This window comes from Colius striatus, chromosome 5 (genome assembly GCF_028858725.1).
Source record: "Colius striatus isolate bColStr4 chromosome 5, bColStr4.1.hap1, whole genome shotgun sequence".
NCBI lineage: Eukaryota > Metazoa > Chordata > Aves > Coliiformes > Coliidae > Colius > Colius striatus.
Window position 1 is genome coordinate 57,348,718 of NC_084763.1, and position 17,886 is coordinate 57,366,603.

Below are 17,886 nucleotides of genomic sequence, written 5' to 3' on the forward strand. Positions count from 1 at the left end.
ATTGATTGCTTCTTAGAGGTCCAATTTTGAATGCAAAGTATCAGGAGCAGTTGGATTAGGCAGGAGGGGGAGTGTTTGGGGTTTTCTTTTGAGAGGGGAGCTATAAAGCAGCAATGGAACAAAACTCACTTTCTATTTGTAGACAAGTGTGTGTATGTGTTTCTCTATTTCTCCAGTACTTGCCAGTTTTGCTCCCCCCTTCCCCTTCTTTCAAGGCACCACAAGCTCTGTGGATGATAGAACCCCTTTCTGTTTATTCTTGTTTTCTTTCCAATAATGAATAAGCTGGAAGGGCAGGATTTTAACTAGGCTCTTGTAATCCTTTAACAGGGCAAATAAGACCCAGCACTGCCAGACACCACGCAGCAAAAAGCTGCTTAGTGCCAAACTCCTTGGCACTGCATAAGCAGGGAATTGGCTGCTTTTCCCTCCTGTTCTGTGTTTGAAAATGCACCTTCCTGGGTCTCAAAGAGGGTCAGAGCCCAGGCAACAACTGAAACTTGGTGTCTCTCCTCACAGGGTGACCAGGATAACATCTTGTGTCCCTTGGTGTCTCTTCAGGATGAGCTGAGCCTGAAGAGCTTGGAAGCTTTCAATGCTGTGGGGTCATCATTACTGTATGAAACCACACACTAGTGCAACAATCCCAGTGCTGCTGGAAGAAAGGAGCAGCACCCAGGTCCTGATGGTCGTGGAGAAACAGCTGAGAGCACAAAGGCCAAGAGCTCAGAAAGAAGAAAGCAAGTAAGAGAACCTCAATCTTCTTATCAAGGAAGAACCATAGTTGGAAAAGGCTTTTAAGCTCCTGGTGAGCTCCAAGGGCTGGTGAGGTAGCAGTAAAGAAATAGGTAAAACACATTTGATCCAGTCCAACCCCCTGCAGAAGCAGGGTCACCTACATCAGGTCACACAGGAACATGTCCAGGTGGGTCTTGAAGACCTCCAAGGAAGGAGCCTCCAAAACCCCTCTGGGCCAGGGCTCCCTCACCTCACAGTCTAGAGTTCTTCCCAGTTGCAGGAGCCCCTCCAGTGTGGATTTGCCCCTTCTCAGCAACTCCAACAGCAGCTGCCTGATCTGCACCTTGTGACCATGAGGGTTCATCAGCTCCAACGTTCTGAACTTGAGCAAAAAGGTCCAAAGTTGCCCTTGTCAGTGCCCTGATCATGGCTCTGGGAACTGAGGGCTGAGACCTTCCTGATCACCCCTGAGAGATGGATGGGCTCCTCAATTCCCCACATCACACAAAGCCTGCTCAAAGAGCTTTTGCAGACTTGGAGATAAGCTCCCCTCCTTGCCTCCTTTTGTTTTTGCCCATGAGCCCATCAGAGTGCTTACCTTCTCCATTCACATCTCAAGAGCCCAGCAGGAAACATGAGGAACTGGAGGAGCTACCTGCATGCACCTGGGAAAAACAAACAGGGCCTGGAGATAAGAGAAAGTGGGGGAACAGGGAGATAAGGAAAAGAACCAAACACTCCTCCCTTCTCTTTTCTTCCTCTCCATTTCCTCAGCAGAGTTCACAAGGCTCTGCACTCCAGCCTCCACTTCAAGTGCAGGCTGAGAGGCATTAGCTTCACAATGAACTATTCAGTCCCTTCTAAAGACACCAGCCCTGACAGCCTGAGCACTTGTGCTCTTAGTGCAGGAGCTGAAGAGTCCCAGTGCAGGTTTCTTGGGTAGGAGATGCCAGGGGAATTCTGAGCACCAAGAACAGACCCAGCAGAAAAACACCAAAGCCACAGCAAACAGCCAGGTTTTTCAAGACCTCCTTCTGTGGAAGTCTTCAAAAGCCTCCTGGATGCCTCCCTGTGTGCCCTAGATGGGTCTGTTGTGGCATTGGGGTTGGACTGGATGAGCTCTAAAGGTTTCTGCAGAAGGATTTCAGGGCTTCTGGAAAGAAACACCCTGCAAATCCCAGGGCCTCCTTTTAAGATAACTCCCCTAAAGAAACCCTCTAAGGAAAAGAAGGCACAGCAGGTACAGAAGCCAACTCAGCCTCCACCTGGTGCATGAGATGCTGTTAAGAGTGCTGGGATCCAGCTCACAGCATGCAAGTGCAGATCCCTCCATGCAGGTACCAGTGAGTGCTGGGTGTCTCAGCTCCCAGCCCAGACATCCATGGCACAATTCAGCTGGGAAAGCAGAGGTGTGTGGAGCCCTCAGAGACCCAGCTGGCCTCCAGCCAGAGGAACAAAGAGAGGTGCTCCCTCCCTTTCTCTGCTCTCAGGGAATGTGATGAAACCAGTCTCTGAGAGGTAGAGGTGGACCAAGGGGTGCTTCAGCCCAGTCTCACCATCCTTGGACTTGAGAAGGTCTCAGTGATAGGTGAGAACTGCCAGGGTGATGACCTGGGCATTTTTACACCTCCAGAGATGTTCCACGTGGTAGATTCCAAGCCAGAGTGATGAGGTGGATTGGCTCTTCCATCACCCAAATCTGCTCCCCTGCCCCCATGACCTTTGGGGCCAGAAAGAGCAATGACAGCAAAACTGGCAAGTCCAGCTGTCTCCAGGAGGGAGTGAACTTGGCACCCTTGCATGTCTGGAAATGGAGCTGTTTATACAGGGGGAGGGGGAAGGAGAGCTGCCATGCAGAAGGTCTAAAATCAATCACTCCCATTAACATAGCGTGCTGGGGAATAATCAGGGCCCTGCTAACAAAGGTGCCATAAATGAAACCCCTAGGAGAGAGTTTACAGGCCCAGGAATTTACCAAGAGCATTCTGACTTCTGTACAAGTGTGATTTGCTCCAGTTGCTAAATGCACACTGGTATAAATCTGTCAGAATCAGACAGGTATGGAAGGAGAGATGGCTTTGTGATTCAAATGCTGCACTGGGAATGTGGTCCTGAGGAGATGCTGCTCTAAGGAGGGGTTTGCTTTTGCTGGGTGTTGGGCTGTTCACATCACTCACTGCCTCCTTCCAGCTCATGCAAATCCACACCCAGCACCATCCTTTTCCGTCCCTCTTGATACACTGGGCTTACTGCTTCTGCCTTCTTCATGTAGAGGCAAGGAATCCCAGAATCACAGGATCCCAAGGGCTGGAAGGGAGCTGCAAAGCTCATCCAGTGCAACCCCCTGCCAGAGCAGCAGCACCTAGAGCAGGGCACACAGGGACTCATCCAGCTGGGTTGGGATGTCTCAGAGAAGGAGCCTCCACAGCCCATCTGGGCAGCCCCTGCCAGGGCTCCCTCACCTCAACAGGGAACAACTTTGTCCTTGTGTTGCTTTGGAACCTCTTCTCTTGCAGCTTGTCCCCTTTGCCCCTTGTCCTGAGCACAGCCTGGCTCCAGCTTCCTCACACCCACCCTTGATGGGTTTGCAACATGACTGAGCTCAGCCCTCAGGCTCCTCCAAGCTGCAGAGCCCCAGCTCCCTCAGCCTTTCAGCACAAGGCAGATGCTCCACTCCAGCATCTCTGTGGCCCTGCACTGAACTCTCTCCAGCAGCTCCCTGTCCTTCTGCAACTGAGGGGCCAGAACTGGACACAACATCCCAGATGTGGTCTCAGGAGGGCAGAGCAGAGGGGCAGCAGAACCTCTGACCTACTGCTCACAGCCCTTCTAACCCAGCCCAGGCTGCCACTGGCCTCTTGGCCACAAGGGCACGTTGCTGGCTCGGGCTCATCCTGCTGCCCACCAGCACCCCCAGCTCCCTTTCCCCTCCCCTACTCTCTAACACTTCATTCCCCAGCCTGTGCTGGTCCATGGGGTTGTTCTTTCCCACATGCAACACTCTGCCCTTGCCCTGGTTGAATGCCATCAGATTTCTCCCTGCCTACATGTACTTTAGTACAGGTAGCACTGCTCCCAGCATGCTGGGGCTCACCTCAGAGCCCATGAGTCATCTTACTGACACATATAACGTGGACAGGCACTGTTTGTGGCCACAGTAAGGCATCAAAAGGGCTGACCAAAACCAGGGCAAAGCCACAATACATCTGACAGGGCATTATTTGCTTAACAAACACTTTAACCCAGAGAAGGGACCCAGCATTTGGCCACTGGCTGTCCATTTTGCTGTTCCATTGGGGAAGGTGGGAGCAAATGTGATAATTGAAAGGGGTTCTGTTCAAATCAGCAGCTTTGGTAGGTATTAAGCACCTAGAAGTGCCATGTTTAAACACTGCCTTGCTCCAGTGCATTCTCTCATGCACATCCATCCCTCCTTTCCCTCTCCTCCCTTCCACCTCTGCCCCTGCCATGGAGACATCAATGCAGCTTCACTGCATCCAGCCCAGTCCACAGTAAGGTCAGGCTCTTCCTAACAAAGAGGCACCAAGGAATGAATGTTCCCCTGTGCAGAGGGAGCCTGAGAGCAGCTGGCACAGCCGCCACAGCCTGCGGCAGCGCTGCCGACCGAAGCAGCACGTGCTTTCCCTCTGCTAAGACGACCCCCCTCAAACCACAACTGAGCAACAGAGCAATTATGTTCTTTAAGATGAAATTCTGACTCATGCAAAGGACTCCAAACTCACTTCTCTTGGGGTTTTTTTCTCCTTCCCTCTGCCAAAACCCCCTTGGGTGACCCCTCCTCTGTCCTTTCCTGCTCACGGTTAAGCGAGGCGGCAGCTCGAGGTCAAGAACAGAAAGCAACGAGCTAGGTAAGACATTTAAGCTTCAAAAGACCAGAGATGAATGAGGTGGAAGGGAATTTCTTTGTCCAATATGAAACCATGGCTGGTCTCCAATAGGAGCTGTAACAAATACCAGGGAAGCACGTGGCAATGCGATGCAGATTGGTCAGCTTTCCCTCAAGGGCCTCGACACGAGGCTGGATCCTTGACTTGGGTGAGAGTTAAACTCTAGTGACATGGGTGGATTTGGTGCTGCAGGTTGAATCTCTGCCTTTCAAGTGTTTTAAAGCTTGAGGGATTTGGGATGTGCCAGAGCAGGTCACAGGAGCCAGTCTGTGTCAGCTCCAGCTTCAGCATGCACGTAGCTGGAAGAAAAACTACCCCAAGTGATCTTGTCCTGCCTTTACCCAGCAGCCAGTAGGTGACCCTGCTTCTGCAGGGGGGTTGGACTAGGTGACCTCTGAAGGTCCCTTCCAACCCCTACCATTCTGTGATTCTATGATTAATCAGCCTTCCACCAAGACTGTCAGGAGAATCAAGTGGCTCAAAACACAGCAAAGGAGAAGTGCTGAGAAGGAACCAGCCACTGCACACCATGAAGGAGAGCAATTCTTTTGGCTCTCCTGGGGTCCTGGCAGGGGCTGTGCAGCCCAGCCACACACCAAGCCATGGAGCAATGGGATTCCTGCATTGGACACAGCAGCACATGGACAGGGGATGGTCCAAGCTGCTGCTAACAGAGATATTCAGTGTGTGACTGATGGATGACATTTGCCCACAGTGTCACATTTAGGTCTGTGCTCTGGCATGAGTTGTCTGAAAGACTCTTGGGAATGCAAGCAAGCGTGGAAGAAGTGCAGCAGACAGTGAAAATAACTCCTGTGTATCAGCCACCTTTCAGAAAGCTCTACTGGAATTTACCCTTCGTTGTCAGGAGAGGCCCAAGCTAAGCACAAACAGAAATGGATTTCATTTACCAAGGAAAAGTCTCCTTCCCAGCTGGGGAGTGCAGTATGCTTGGGAGGAGCCACTCATGAATGGCTAATGGATAGAAGCCAGTGACAGGGCAACCTAAGCAAAGAACACTGCTTCCAGCTGCAGGGAACCCCCAGGCTGCAGTGAGGTGAGGGTCAATCCCTCTCCCAAGTGACAGCACAAGAGGAAAGGGGCTGGAGTTGCCCCAGGGGAGGCTGAGGCTGGAGCTGAGGCAGAACTGTTTCCCTGAGAGGGGTGTCAGCCCCTGTGCCAGGCTGCCCAGGGAGCTGGGGGAGTGCCCAGCCCTGGAGGGATCCCAAAGCCCTGGAGCTGAGGTGCTGAGGGCCATGGGGTAGTGCTGGGCTTGGCAGGGTGAGGGGAGAGCTGGGACTCCATCAGCTTCAAGGCCTTTTCCAACCAAAATGACTCTGTGATTCAAGTGATGGAGAGGTTTGTACAAAGTGGCTGCACAGAATGGGGTTGGAACACATGAAAAAAGCCCTGTTCTGGTCTACATTCCTTAGGAACAACATGATCCACATCTCAGGGCCTTTCTGAACTGGATCCACTTTAACTGTTCATGGGATTGACTCCTCAGAAGTATCAAGACCTCTTTCAAAGCCACTTCAGCTCTAGGAAGTCCCCAGGAGCTGGTTATCCGCTCAGGGAAGCTGTTACTAATAGCTTGGACTTGCAGTGGGTGACACTTAAGAAGTGCATCAGGGTCCTATAGGGCCAACACAACCCCTACACACAGCAAACAACTACTTTGCAGCATTTCAACATCTCCCACAGCCTACCCAAAGCCCTCTGACCCCCTCAGGGGTTGTGTTTTACTGTCACCCTTTTGAGGCTGCCAGGAGGAAAGGGGTTTGTAAGGAGAGGTTTAACAAAGACAGAGGAAGGGAAAAGACAGGGAAGGAATGCTAAAGCTACTCAGTGGATTAGTAGGTGTTTACAATCAAACAGGGCCTGAACCTCCCAAGTTGCTTCCTGACAGGTTTTATAGGGCAGGTTTGTGGGGTGCAGAGCTTGCAAGTGATGGAGCTGCATGACTGGGATGGCTTTGGCTCAGGAGCTCTGGTGAAATGTGCCCCTTTTTGTTGGATTGGGCATCTCTCCCTGTCTGCAAACAGCACATTTGACCATGTTGTGTGTTCAGGGGGAAGATTTGCTGCTGTTGAGTAGTAAAAGCCTCTTACTCTGTGACAAAGCCTCTCTGGTTCCAAGAACAATGATAACAAGTTGCAAATCTGCTCCCAAGAGATTAAGGACCAGTTTTGTTCCAGGAACCAAAATAGCAGCAAGGATTTTAGCCCAGCCCTACATATGGATTTAGGGGCTATTCAGAGAACCTCTTGCTGGGCCACTTTCAGGAGCCATTTCACCCAGTAAAGTTTATTGCCTGACAGCTTGAACTAAGCCAAGCAACTTTGCCATGAAGCAGGCTTAAGAGCATTCAGATCTGTTCCCTACCTGTCCAGTTGTCAGCCTGCCCTGGTTAGATACACATGAGCACCCACCAGTGACTCGTGAAGCCAGAGGTTTGGCTCTGTGGGTTTAGGGTGGGAGGCAGAGCTCTGCTTTAGCTATCTCTGATCTCTAGAAAGTGCCTGCTTGGGTATGGAAATGATGTTTTTTCCCCCTGCCCAAGACTTGGAGTCAGAAATGTCCCGTTAGCCCCTGTGCCAGGCTGCCCAGGGAGCTGGGGGAGTGCCCAGCCACTGCCAAGCCGTGGAGCTGAGGTGCTGAGGGCCAGGGGTTAGTGCTGGGCTGGGCAGGGTGAGGGGAGGGGATGGACTCAAGCATCTTCAAGGTCTTTTCCAATAGAAAGGATTCTCTGATTCTGCAGGGACAAACAATGGATGAGTTATATGGTCACCTAAAATTGCCTGTCAAGTCTCTGGGGGGGGATGAGATAAAGTGCTTCTTTGGAAGCTCTTCTGTGCCAGCTTGTCCCCTTTGCCCCTTGTCCTGTCACTGGCCATCCCTGAGCACAGCCTGGCTGCATCCTCCTCACACCCACCCTTGATGGGTTTGTAACATGACTTGAGTTTACTCCTCAGGCTCCTCCAAGCTGCAGAGCCCCAGCTCCCTCAGCCTTTCAGCACAAGGCAGATGCTCCACTCCAGCATCTCTGTGTCCTTGCCCTGAACTCTCTCCAGCAGCTCCCTGTCCTTCTGCAACTGAGGGGCCCAGAGCTGGACACAACATCCCAGCTGTGGTCTCATGAGAATTCAGTGTCCCAGCTGGACTTCTGGACAGGAGCAAGGCCCAGGGCTACTTGGACATTCAGAGGACATTCAAGTTCACCTCCTGATGTAGTGGGGCTGCCTCATCCCCTGTAACAACCTGCCTTTGACTATGGCTTCTAGAGTCCTGCAATCAGGACACACACATCTCCTGTTAAGTCTCTAAACCCCCTCCCCAAAGCCCTTCCCAGTCCTCTGAGGTGGCTCAGCACTGCTCAGGGCAAGTCAAGCTCACCAAATGCAACCCAAAAGCAGACAAAGGAGATTGGGGCTGGGAGCCACAGCGTGTTGGAAGCTGGGGAGTGAAAGCCCTGTGGCCTCAGCCACTGCCAGCCCTTCCCTCCTGTCCTCAGGGCTGCATGTTTTCCCACATACTGCTCAATTCATTATTTGCCAGTTCCAAGTATAGCAAATTCACAGAGTGAGAAAAATCTCATTTTGAGCTGGGTTTGGCTTCTCCTTTGCACTTGGACTCATTTGGAACAAGCTCTTTGTGCCTTATTACAGCAAATGCCCAGGGGTTATTATTTTGGAGAGCCATTAGGGGAAAGGAGCCCGAGTGAAGGGGGGCAGTGGGATGAAGAGGAGGGGGAGCAGAAGAAAAGGCACAAAAGCTTCTGAAATGCATCTGAAATGCCATAAAAACAAATGGCAGAGAGAACCTGAACTAATAAACACCCCTTGGGAACAGCAGGATTTCCTCTCCCTCCCCTTTGCCTTTGACCATTGGGGTAGGGGGGAAGGTTTATTTTTACAAGGGTGTGTAACAGCTTTGGCAAATCATCACAGTCCCAGCATGGTGGGGGTTGGAAGGGCCCTGCAGGGCTGCTCCAGCCCCAGCCCCTGCTCCAGCAGCTTCCCCTGGCTCAGGGGACACAGGAACGTGTCCAGGTGGGGTTGGGAACCTCCTGAGCAGGAGCCTCCACACCCTCCCTGGGCAGCCTGGGGCAGGCTCCCTCACCTCAGCACCAAAGCACTTTCTCCTCCTGTGCCAGTGGAACTTATGTCTATTACCCCTTGTCCTGCCACTGGAGAAGACAGTGAAGTGCCCATCCTCCTGACATCCACCCTTTAAGCATTTCCAAGTGTTAATGGGGTCCCCCTTGAGTCTTTCCTAGGCTACACACCCCCAGCTGCTTCATTGTGTGCCCCAGGTGCTTCACTGTGTGCTCTCCTGCCTGCTTGTCCTTTCTGAACCAGGCTCTTTACCCACTGAAGGGCACTGGGAGCACACAACCTCTTGGTGCCATCTCCCAGAGGCGACACCTCCTTGTATTCAGGCCATCCCTCCTCCAACACACCCACCACCTGAGCTGAAAGGTACACCAGACCATCCTGGGAGTGGCATCCCCTTGATTCAAGCTGAACTAGGTCAGATCTTTTCATGGGCTTGTGTATCATTGAGACAGAACTAACGACATTCTCATCTGCTCAGCTCCAGCACCATCACCAGGCTTGTCAATGGATTCCCTCAGTTACAAGATGAAACCAGCCAGCTCCAAACCACAGCATGATTGAAACATTCTGCTTCAGCTGCCTGTTCCAGCTCCCAGCAAGCCAAGTTGCTTTAAATACATCAAAATTCATGGGATGCATAAAGAATGAGGGTCAGGCAGAGGCAGGGAGATCTGTGGCTGACAGGAGTGGGTGCAGAGGAGAATGCCATGGGAGGGGGGGATGGTGCCTCTTCTTGCTTTGAGAATTTAAAGGGGAAATGAAATAAAATCACACAATTCATCCAGATTAATTGGAAGAGCCTGGGAAAAGATCTTTGACTCCTAAGTTTGCTTGTCTGGGATAGGATGGGGCCATGAGCTCCAAGATGGTGTCTGAAGGATGGGCTGTGGAGGCTCCTTCTCTGGAGCCATCCCAACCCAGCTGGATGAGTCCCTGTGTGCCCTGCTCTAGGTGCTGCTGCTCTGGCAGGGGGGTTGCACTGGGTGAGCTTTGCAGCTCCCTCCCAGCCCTTGAGATTGTGTGATCAAGGCTCACTGACCCCTGTGCAGAACCTGGCACAGTAGGGCCCTTCAGGCTTGCAGGAGGAGAGAACACTTACCAAGAGCAGCAATTAATACCTTTGGAGATGGAGGTGTCAGAAAGTCACACTGAAGCTCCATCACCCTTTGCACTTTTTCACCTCTGGCTCTGGATGGTCTTGCCCTTGGCCTCCAGCCTCCCTCATCCAGCCCAGCTGCAGCTCCCAGTTATGAAGCCCTGGAAGAAAGCTGCTGTGGAACTGATTTTCTCACGTCCCTGGAGAGCAGCAAAGCTCATATTAGAGGCTAAAATTAAAATCCCATTATAGTAAAAGCAACTGGAATCCCAGGGGAGCAACACAGCAAGCATTAGCTGAAAACACCTTCCTCAGCATGCAAAGGAAGTTGGGAGGGAGAATGGCATCTGTTACTAACATCTGAGTGCAAATTCTTTCCACCTGCCACAGGCACAAAGTCAAAATCCCTTCGTTTGCTGGCCAGCACTTGAGCTGCCTGTCTAAAGGACACTGTAAACTTCATTAAGTGGCTTTCCACCGTGGCCTAGATGGATGTTATTTCAGGCCCTGCCATCAGCCAGTGCCAAGGAGGCACCTGGGGATGCTGGTCCAAGCTGACCAGCTTGCATTTCCCAGCTAGTGTGAGGGATGATGGAATACTTTCATTTCCTGAGCAGAAACTGCAGCAATTTGTATTGCTACAGATACAGGGAAGCAGGTTAGAAAAGCACACAGCAGGGCAAGTGCACTCTACAGAGGGAGAGGAGAGGAGAGGAGAGGAGAGGAGAGGAGAGGAGAGGAGAGGAGAGGAGAGGAGAGGAGAGGAGAGGAGAGGAGAGGAGAGGAGAGGAGAGGAGAGGAGAGGAGAGGAGAGGAGATCTTTGGACAGCACCAGCAAGCTAAGATCAGAAATACACAACTAAGTCCTAACATTGTGGTGTCTCCATCTCTGGAGGTTCCCACCCCCACCTGGACACGCTCCTGTGCCCCCTGAGCCAGGGGAAGCTGCTTTAGCAGGGCTTGGATTGGATGAGTTCTGCAGGGCCCTTCCAGCCCCCACCAGTCTGGAACTGGGGAGCCCAGAACTGGGCACAGGACTCCAGATGAGGCCTCAGCAGGGCAGAGCAGAGAGGAACTCATCCAGCTGGGTTTGGGATGGCTGCAGAGAAGGAGCCTCCACAGCCCATCTGGGCAGCCCCTGCCAGTGCTCCCTCACCTCAACAGGGAAGAAGCTTTTGCTTGTGTTGCTTTGGAACCTCTTCTGTTGAAGCTTGTGCCCATTGCCCTTGTGCTACCATTGGCAATCACTGAGTACAGCCTGGCTCCAGCCTCAGCATCCTCTTCATCATGCTGTTTATGCAGACTAGCTGGACAGAGTGAGAGCACAGGAGGGGAGACACTCTCTATAAGGTCCCCAATGTATGAAGCCACAGCCTGAAACCATAAACATGAAAAAGGGATGAAGCCACTGAGGGCTGTGAACACAGTCTGTGCTGCAAACTGTCCACAGGGACAGCAGGGAGCAACCAGCCTGCAGCAAATGCAGGTGTGGAAGGGCACACCCGTGCCATGGGCTGACAAACAGGGTTTGAAGGCAACAAAACAGGAAGAAAAAAGAAGCAGCAATGCAAAATGATTCCTCCATTAGAAACCATTGCCCTGGCCTCTTCTAATGGGTAGTGGCATGGATGCCACTGGGAGCTGGACTTCACAAACAGGTAGCACGTGGCTCTGGCAGAGCTTCAGCCTCTGGGAAGATACTGAACAAGGGATCCCTTCAGCATCCATGTCCTTCCTCCAGCTTTCTCCTTTCCTCTCTCTTCTACTTGTATGAATTCTTGCTATGAATGGGGGGAAAAAAGGCACTAAGGTTAAGGAACTGATCCTTACCTGCTACACCAAGGATTTGGCTGAGACTGGACAGCTTCCACACCAGATCAGATGAGCCAGGGCACATGTGCAACTCCAGGGCAGTTGGAAGTGCTTCCTTATCCCACCAAATGCAAATGCCCTCAGGCTTCATCAAGAGGCACAAAGGTATGACCAGCATTTACCACAGGGAAAGAATATACACAGGGGTGATCAGAGCTGTCTCAACAGCATAAAAGCCTCAAATAGCTCCCTGGCTTGCTGTGTCACCAGGCTGTATGAGCTGCCTCTTGCATTTCAGGAGGGAGAAGGGGAGACAGGACAGACAAGTGTGGTATGAAACCCAGGGTCTGACTGTCATTTATTTCCACCCACAGTGCAACACAGGAAAAGGCTGGAACCCATTAAGTAGTTCTAAATTGAACTGGATCCAGTTGTTAACTGAACACTTGATGGGTTTGGGGGGGGGAAAGAAATCACCACAGTATCACTTGTGAGCAGCTCTGCAAGCACAGAGGTACAGGCAGCATGAATGCAGTGTCCTGACAAGCCAGCAGGCAGCAGACTGATCAGCAAGCAGGAAGGTATCTGTTACACTGAACAGAAGGAAAACTGTTCTCCTTGTGGTCTATGGGATGAGACATGGGCTTTCTAACCAGCAATCACAGCAGCTTGAGGGCTGGAAGGGAGCTCAAGGGATCATGCAGCCCAACCCCCCTGCCACAGCAGGAGCACCTGGAGTAGGGACAGTGCCACAGGCTGGGGCAGAGGGGCTGGAAACTGCCTGGGGGATGGGTGCCAGTGGCTGAAGATGAGCCAGCAGCATGCCCAGGGGGGCAAGAAGGCCAGGGGCATCCTGGCTGGGATCAGGAACAGTGTGACCAGCAGGTCTCTTCTCTCCAGTAACAAATGAGACAACTGGAAATGGGTTTAAGTTGCTCCAGAGGAGGCTGAGGTTGGAGCTGAGGCAGTTTTTCCCTGAGAGGGGTGTCAGCCCCTGTGCCAGGCTGCCCAGGGAGCTGGGGGAGTGCCCAGCCCTGGAGATACTCAGAAGACACAGAGATGAAGTACTGAGGGACATGGCTCAGTTTAGTGATGGGCCTGGCAGTGGGAGGTGAGTGGTTGGACTTGACCTTAAAGGTCTCTTCCAGCTAACCCTTCAGTGTCTCTGTACATGTGCACCAAGGGGCTGTTGAAATCATGTGTCTGAGCAGTTCTTAGTCCACTCTCAGAGCTGGAGCAGCTCCAGGCCAGAGCAGCAGCCCCTGCAGATGCTGTGCTGACACCCACTGACTGCAGTGCCCAGCTGAGGACAGCTTCACATGGCCAATATTCCCCCACTCTGGTTTAGCAAGCAGCCTGTCCCAAAGCCCAGCCCTGCAAGGAGCTTGATGTTAAACCCCACAGTACGAGGGGGTGGACAGACAAGGGGAGGGATGAGTGTATTTCTCCTTGCAGCTTCTCAGCCCAGTGAATCCAAGAGAGATTGCTCTTCCAAGCTATTTAGTAAGAAGAAATGACAGCTGGAGAGTCACCCAGCAACTGCAGAGCTGTACAAAGGGTCACTGCTGACACACAGCAGTGCTGCTCACCCTAGCGTGGACACGCTGGAGTAACACAAAGCACGAGGCACTGACTCAGAGGCAACAGCTACAGCAAAAACACAACAGGCAGAGAGAAAAACCCAACATGGCACAAAGAACTTTAAACTGTTGTTGACTTTTGGCAATCCCAGCTTGGCCTGGTGCAGCTCAGAGGTTCCCTCCAGGCAGCACCAGGGTCATTCACACACATTTGGTGCGTTAGTTGTGTAAACACCTCTTCCTCTCCCAGGAAAACAACAGTGACTTGGGCACCAGGAAGAAACAACAGAGCCTCAGATAATGTTTTATTTCACAGTACATAGGGTGAGTGTCTGTAAACCAGCACATTCAGTGAGGAGGGGGAGGTAAAGTGCATGCCAGTACCAGCTGGGACTGGGAATGAAGAGCTTGCAGTGCAGAAGTACCTTCACTCCACAACTAACCAACACATATGAAGAAGAAATACAAAACAGAGTGAGACCTTGAAAACACCATGCTCTGTGTGATTTACTGTGCCTCCTCTTTAAAAGGGAGGCTGAGACAGGACCACTTCACACCAGATGTCAGTGGGATAAGCAGGTGAAAGCTGCACTGGTGAAAAGCCTCACACCCAAAGGGCTGCATTTGAAAGCAATACAAGAAGAACTTTTTCTTAGAAAAACACTTCAAAAGACACTTTCCAACAGCTACTTGGAACTCAAACAGCTGGTAAACTGTAGGGACTGGTGAAATGGGAGCTCTCTGCCACCACAGATACAGGGATGACCTGGAGTCCCTCCCATACAGTCTCAAGCTTAAGTTAGGAGAGGAAAAGTGAAGCCAACTGTGAACTCTACATCCCCCATCAGGCAAAAATTCACAGTATTCCCTTTGATTTTAGAGACACAGGTCTCCAAGAAGCCTTGAAATGCTTCACCACTAAGTGCAATTAAAGGAGAGCCATGGGGCAGATGGCTGTAGCACCACTACCAAATGTGATGCAGATGCTCTGCAGCAGCAGCCACAGGCCCCTCTCCCTTTTGTGAGGCTGGAGGAGACACACAGAAACCACAGGATGCTCTACACAGCTCCTGAGCTTCCCACTGAGAGACAAACAATAGATCTACTCACATCCATCAGAGACGTGGCAGCACAGATCCCAGACAGTACCCAGGGACCACACTAAGTGCAGCCTATGCTCATGGTGCTGTAAGGACACTGCATCCCATCCAGAGCTGGGAGAGGAACCTGCTGAGGGTCATCCAGGGCAAGGGCAGAGTCCTGCAGCTGGGGAGGAACAAGCCCCTGCCCCAGCACAGGCTGGGGGGCACCTGCTGGAGAGCAGCTGCAGGAGAGGGACCTGGCAGTGCTGGCTGACAATAAACTAAACATGAGCAGCAACGTGCTCTCAATGGCATCCTGGGGGCATCCAGCAGAATGTGGGCAGCAGGGCCAGGGAGGTTGTGCTGCCCCTCTGCTCTGCCCTGCTGAGGCCTCAGCTGGAGCCCTGTGCCCAGTGCTGGGCTCCCCAGCTGCAGAGAGACAGGGAATTGCTGGAGAGAGGCCCACAGAGATCTACCAAGACGAGGGCACTGGAGCATCTTCCTTATGAGGAAAGGCTGCAGGACCTGGGGCTGTTCAGCCTGAAGAAGGCTGATGTGGGACCTCATCAACTTATAAATATCTTAAGAGTGGGTGTCAGGAGAATGAGGGGACAATTTTTCTGCAGTGCCCAGTGGCAGGACAAGGGGTAACAGGCACAGGCTGGCACACAGGCAGTGCCCTTGGCACAGGAGGAGAAACTTCTCTGGTGCTGAGGTGAGGGAGCCTGGCCCAGGCTGCCCAGGGAGGCTGAGGAGGCTCCTGCTCAGGAGGCTTCCAACCCCACCTGGACATGTTCCTGTGCCCCCTGAGCCAGAGGAAGCTGCTTTAGCAGGGGCTGGGGCTGGATGAGCTCTGCAGGGCCCTTCCAGCCCCCCCTTTCTGTGACTGAAACCTATTGAAACGATTTGCTCTGGGAACAGAGAGTTTTATCACCATCATTTGCTCACCTCAGCATTAACTACCAAAACAAACACCCCTCAGTGACTTGCAGTCAGACATCTGGTCCTCAGATTGGCTATTAAATGTATGAAAAGACCTTGAGGAAGAATGAATGGGCTCTAATCATCTAAAGCAGTCTCACGTGCAGGGCACTTCTCCTCCACCTCTTCGCTGGAGTAAGAAACAAAACCAAACAACCCAAAACTTTCCAAAGCAGCAACATAAAAGGGCACATCAAAGTTGGTTTGGGTTCTACCACATCACATCCCATATGTACAGGTTTTCTGCTGCAAAGGACTCCCCTCAGTGCTTCAGTGCAGTGAAAAGCTTTGGCCTTCTCCATCCCAAAACGGCCTCCAGACGTCACCCGAGCCTGCAATCAAAACCCTCAGCAACTCCACAGCAGCAGCATCTTCCAGACAATACAGCAAACCCCTTCCCATGCAAGCAAAGTGTCTACTACAGAGACAGTCTTGATAAAGCCACCAGCTCCTTGGTGCTCTTCTTCCCCTGCTCCTGGGGGCGCTACGTCAGCCTCTTGATCCTGCGGTTGTGCTTGTGCACGCTCAGCGTGGCGCGCTCCACCGAGCTCGTGATGGAGTCCAGAGCTTCATCCTGCCTCTCCAGCTCAGCTTCTGTCTCCAAGGCAAGGCCCTTCAGCTTCTTTAGGATCTGTCAGAAGAAAAGACTTGAGAGCTCTCAGGGAATGGGTGGGAAATGGAAGAGGTTTGGGGGCGATTTGCTGGTTCAGTTTGTTTGGAGGCAGCGCTAAAGGTGCTGGGGGAAGGACATGGGGTAAGATCTCTGGTGAGATCACAGACACATTGAATCTCAAGGGCTGGGAGGGATCTGCAAAGCTCATCCAGTGCAACCCCCCTGCCAGAGCAGCACCACCTAGAGCAGGGCACACAGGGACTCATCCAGCTGGGCTGGAATGGCTGCAGAGAAGGAGCCTCCACAGCCCATCTGGGCAGCCCCTGCCAGTGCTCCCTCACCTCAACAGGGAACAACTTTGTCCTTGTGTTGCTTTGGAACCTCTTCTGACCCTGCTGCTGGGAAAAGCCTACAGACCCTGCTCCAAACAGGGCAGAAGCCTCTGAAGTGAAAGGACAAAGCCAGGCTGATGCATTCTTATGGCCAGGAGACACAGTATGCACAGGCCTATGGGGCCTACTCACCTTTAACCTTCATCAGTTCACACAAGAGTCCAAGAGCAGAGATCCAAGTGGCACAAGAAAAGATGGGTCTTAATTCCTTGCCCTGTGACACTGGCTCCTTTTAGCAACTGTGCAAGACATGAGTCATATCATTGCCTTTTCTTCCCTCTTGTGGCTGCTCCCTTTATAAGCCTGGTTGCATGAACTAGAAGCACCTGCCTGCCTGGCAAGCCTCAGCTGCCTTTGCTTGGGTTATCAGGGGGGATGTGGAAGAACTGACTGCAAATGCAGCTTCTCGGTCACTTCAGTCTATCAAGGGCTTGTCTCTGCTGTCTCTACCTGCATGATCTGCTTGCTCAGGCTTCCACAGATGGCTCCATCAGGATATTCTCACCCTGCCTGCTTAATAAGAGCAGTTTACCCCAATGGCAACAGCAGCCTCCAAGGAAGCAAGGAACAGGCTGCCCAGGGAGGGTGTGGAGGCTCCTTCCTTGGAGCTCTTCAAGCCCTGCCTGGACACGTTCCTGTGTGACCTGATCTAGGTGACCCTGCTTCTGCAGGGGGGTTGGACTGGATGAGCTCTAAAGGTCCCTTCCAACCCCACCATTCTATGACTCTATGATCATCCCAGGATTATCTCACAGTATCAGCTGCTGTGGCACGTCCATCAGCATCCAGGTGACGCTACTGCAGGCACAAGAACTGCAGCCTGACACAATAAACCTGTTGCTTTTGGTAAAACAAGGTGGGGGGAAATGTACTCTCCATCTCATTTCTTTTTTCAGAACAACTGGCAGACTCTGTTTCCTTGTTTTCCTTTCAGACTACATCCAACACCAGCCCCCAGAAAGCTGCTGTGAAACCTCAGCAGCCCCTTGATCCATGGCAGGGTTGAGTCCCACAGCAGCCAGGTTTACAGCCCCACATGGCACTGCTTTGAGCACAGCAGGGAGGAACCTCAGACCTAGCTGCAATGCCAGGGGAATATTATGCAGACAAAATGCTTTGCCTGAAGCTGGATGTCAGCCACAGCAGTGAGATTTCTCTCCCACAGCATCTCTCAGCTCTTCCTGTAAGGGCCAGGCAGCTCAGAGCACTGGGAACAACTGGGCTTGCAGTTTGGCTGACACAGCAGAAAATACAAACCAAACCCTGGATCAAGCTTAATCTACCCTTAGCTAAAAAAGAAACCCCTTCAGTTTCTATCCCAAATGAAACACTTGTTGCTCTTTCACTGTGGCAGGGGAGTGAGGCTGGATTCTCCCTCGCTGGAGGTGGGGTGTGCAGATGATGTACCAGACAGAGCGAATGGCATGGCCAGATCTATCACGTGTTTGGCTCAGGACATGGGGCACAAATAAGGTTTTGCCTCTTCTCAGGAACTTTACTGCTTGGAAATGGGAAATGCAGAGGTAGCTCTGCCTCAGTCCTTCTTTTGAGCTGGTTCTGCAGCCA

At 52.1% G+C, this 17,886-nt stretch overlaps 1 protein-coding gene across 4 annotated transcripts in view; it reads right to left on the reverse strand.

Moving 5' to 3' along the window:
- Positions 1 to 13,544: 13,544 nt before the first annotated feature.
- SNAP47 (synaptosome associated protein 47) overlaps positions 13,545 to 17,886 on the reverse strand; it is a 35,072-nt gene continuing 30,730 nt past the window's right edge. For all 4 annotated transcript variants that reach the window (XM_061997453.1, XM_061997455.1, XM_061997456.1 and 1 more), the window contains exon 5: positions 13,545 to 15,946. In XM_061997453.1, the coding sequence (XP_061853437.1) occupies positions 15,800 to 15,946 (147 nt within the window). In that variant the 3' untranslated portion in view covers positions 13,545 to 15,799. The remainder of the gene's footprint in view (positions 15,947 to 17,886) is intronic.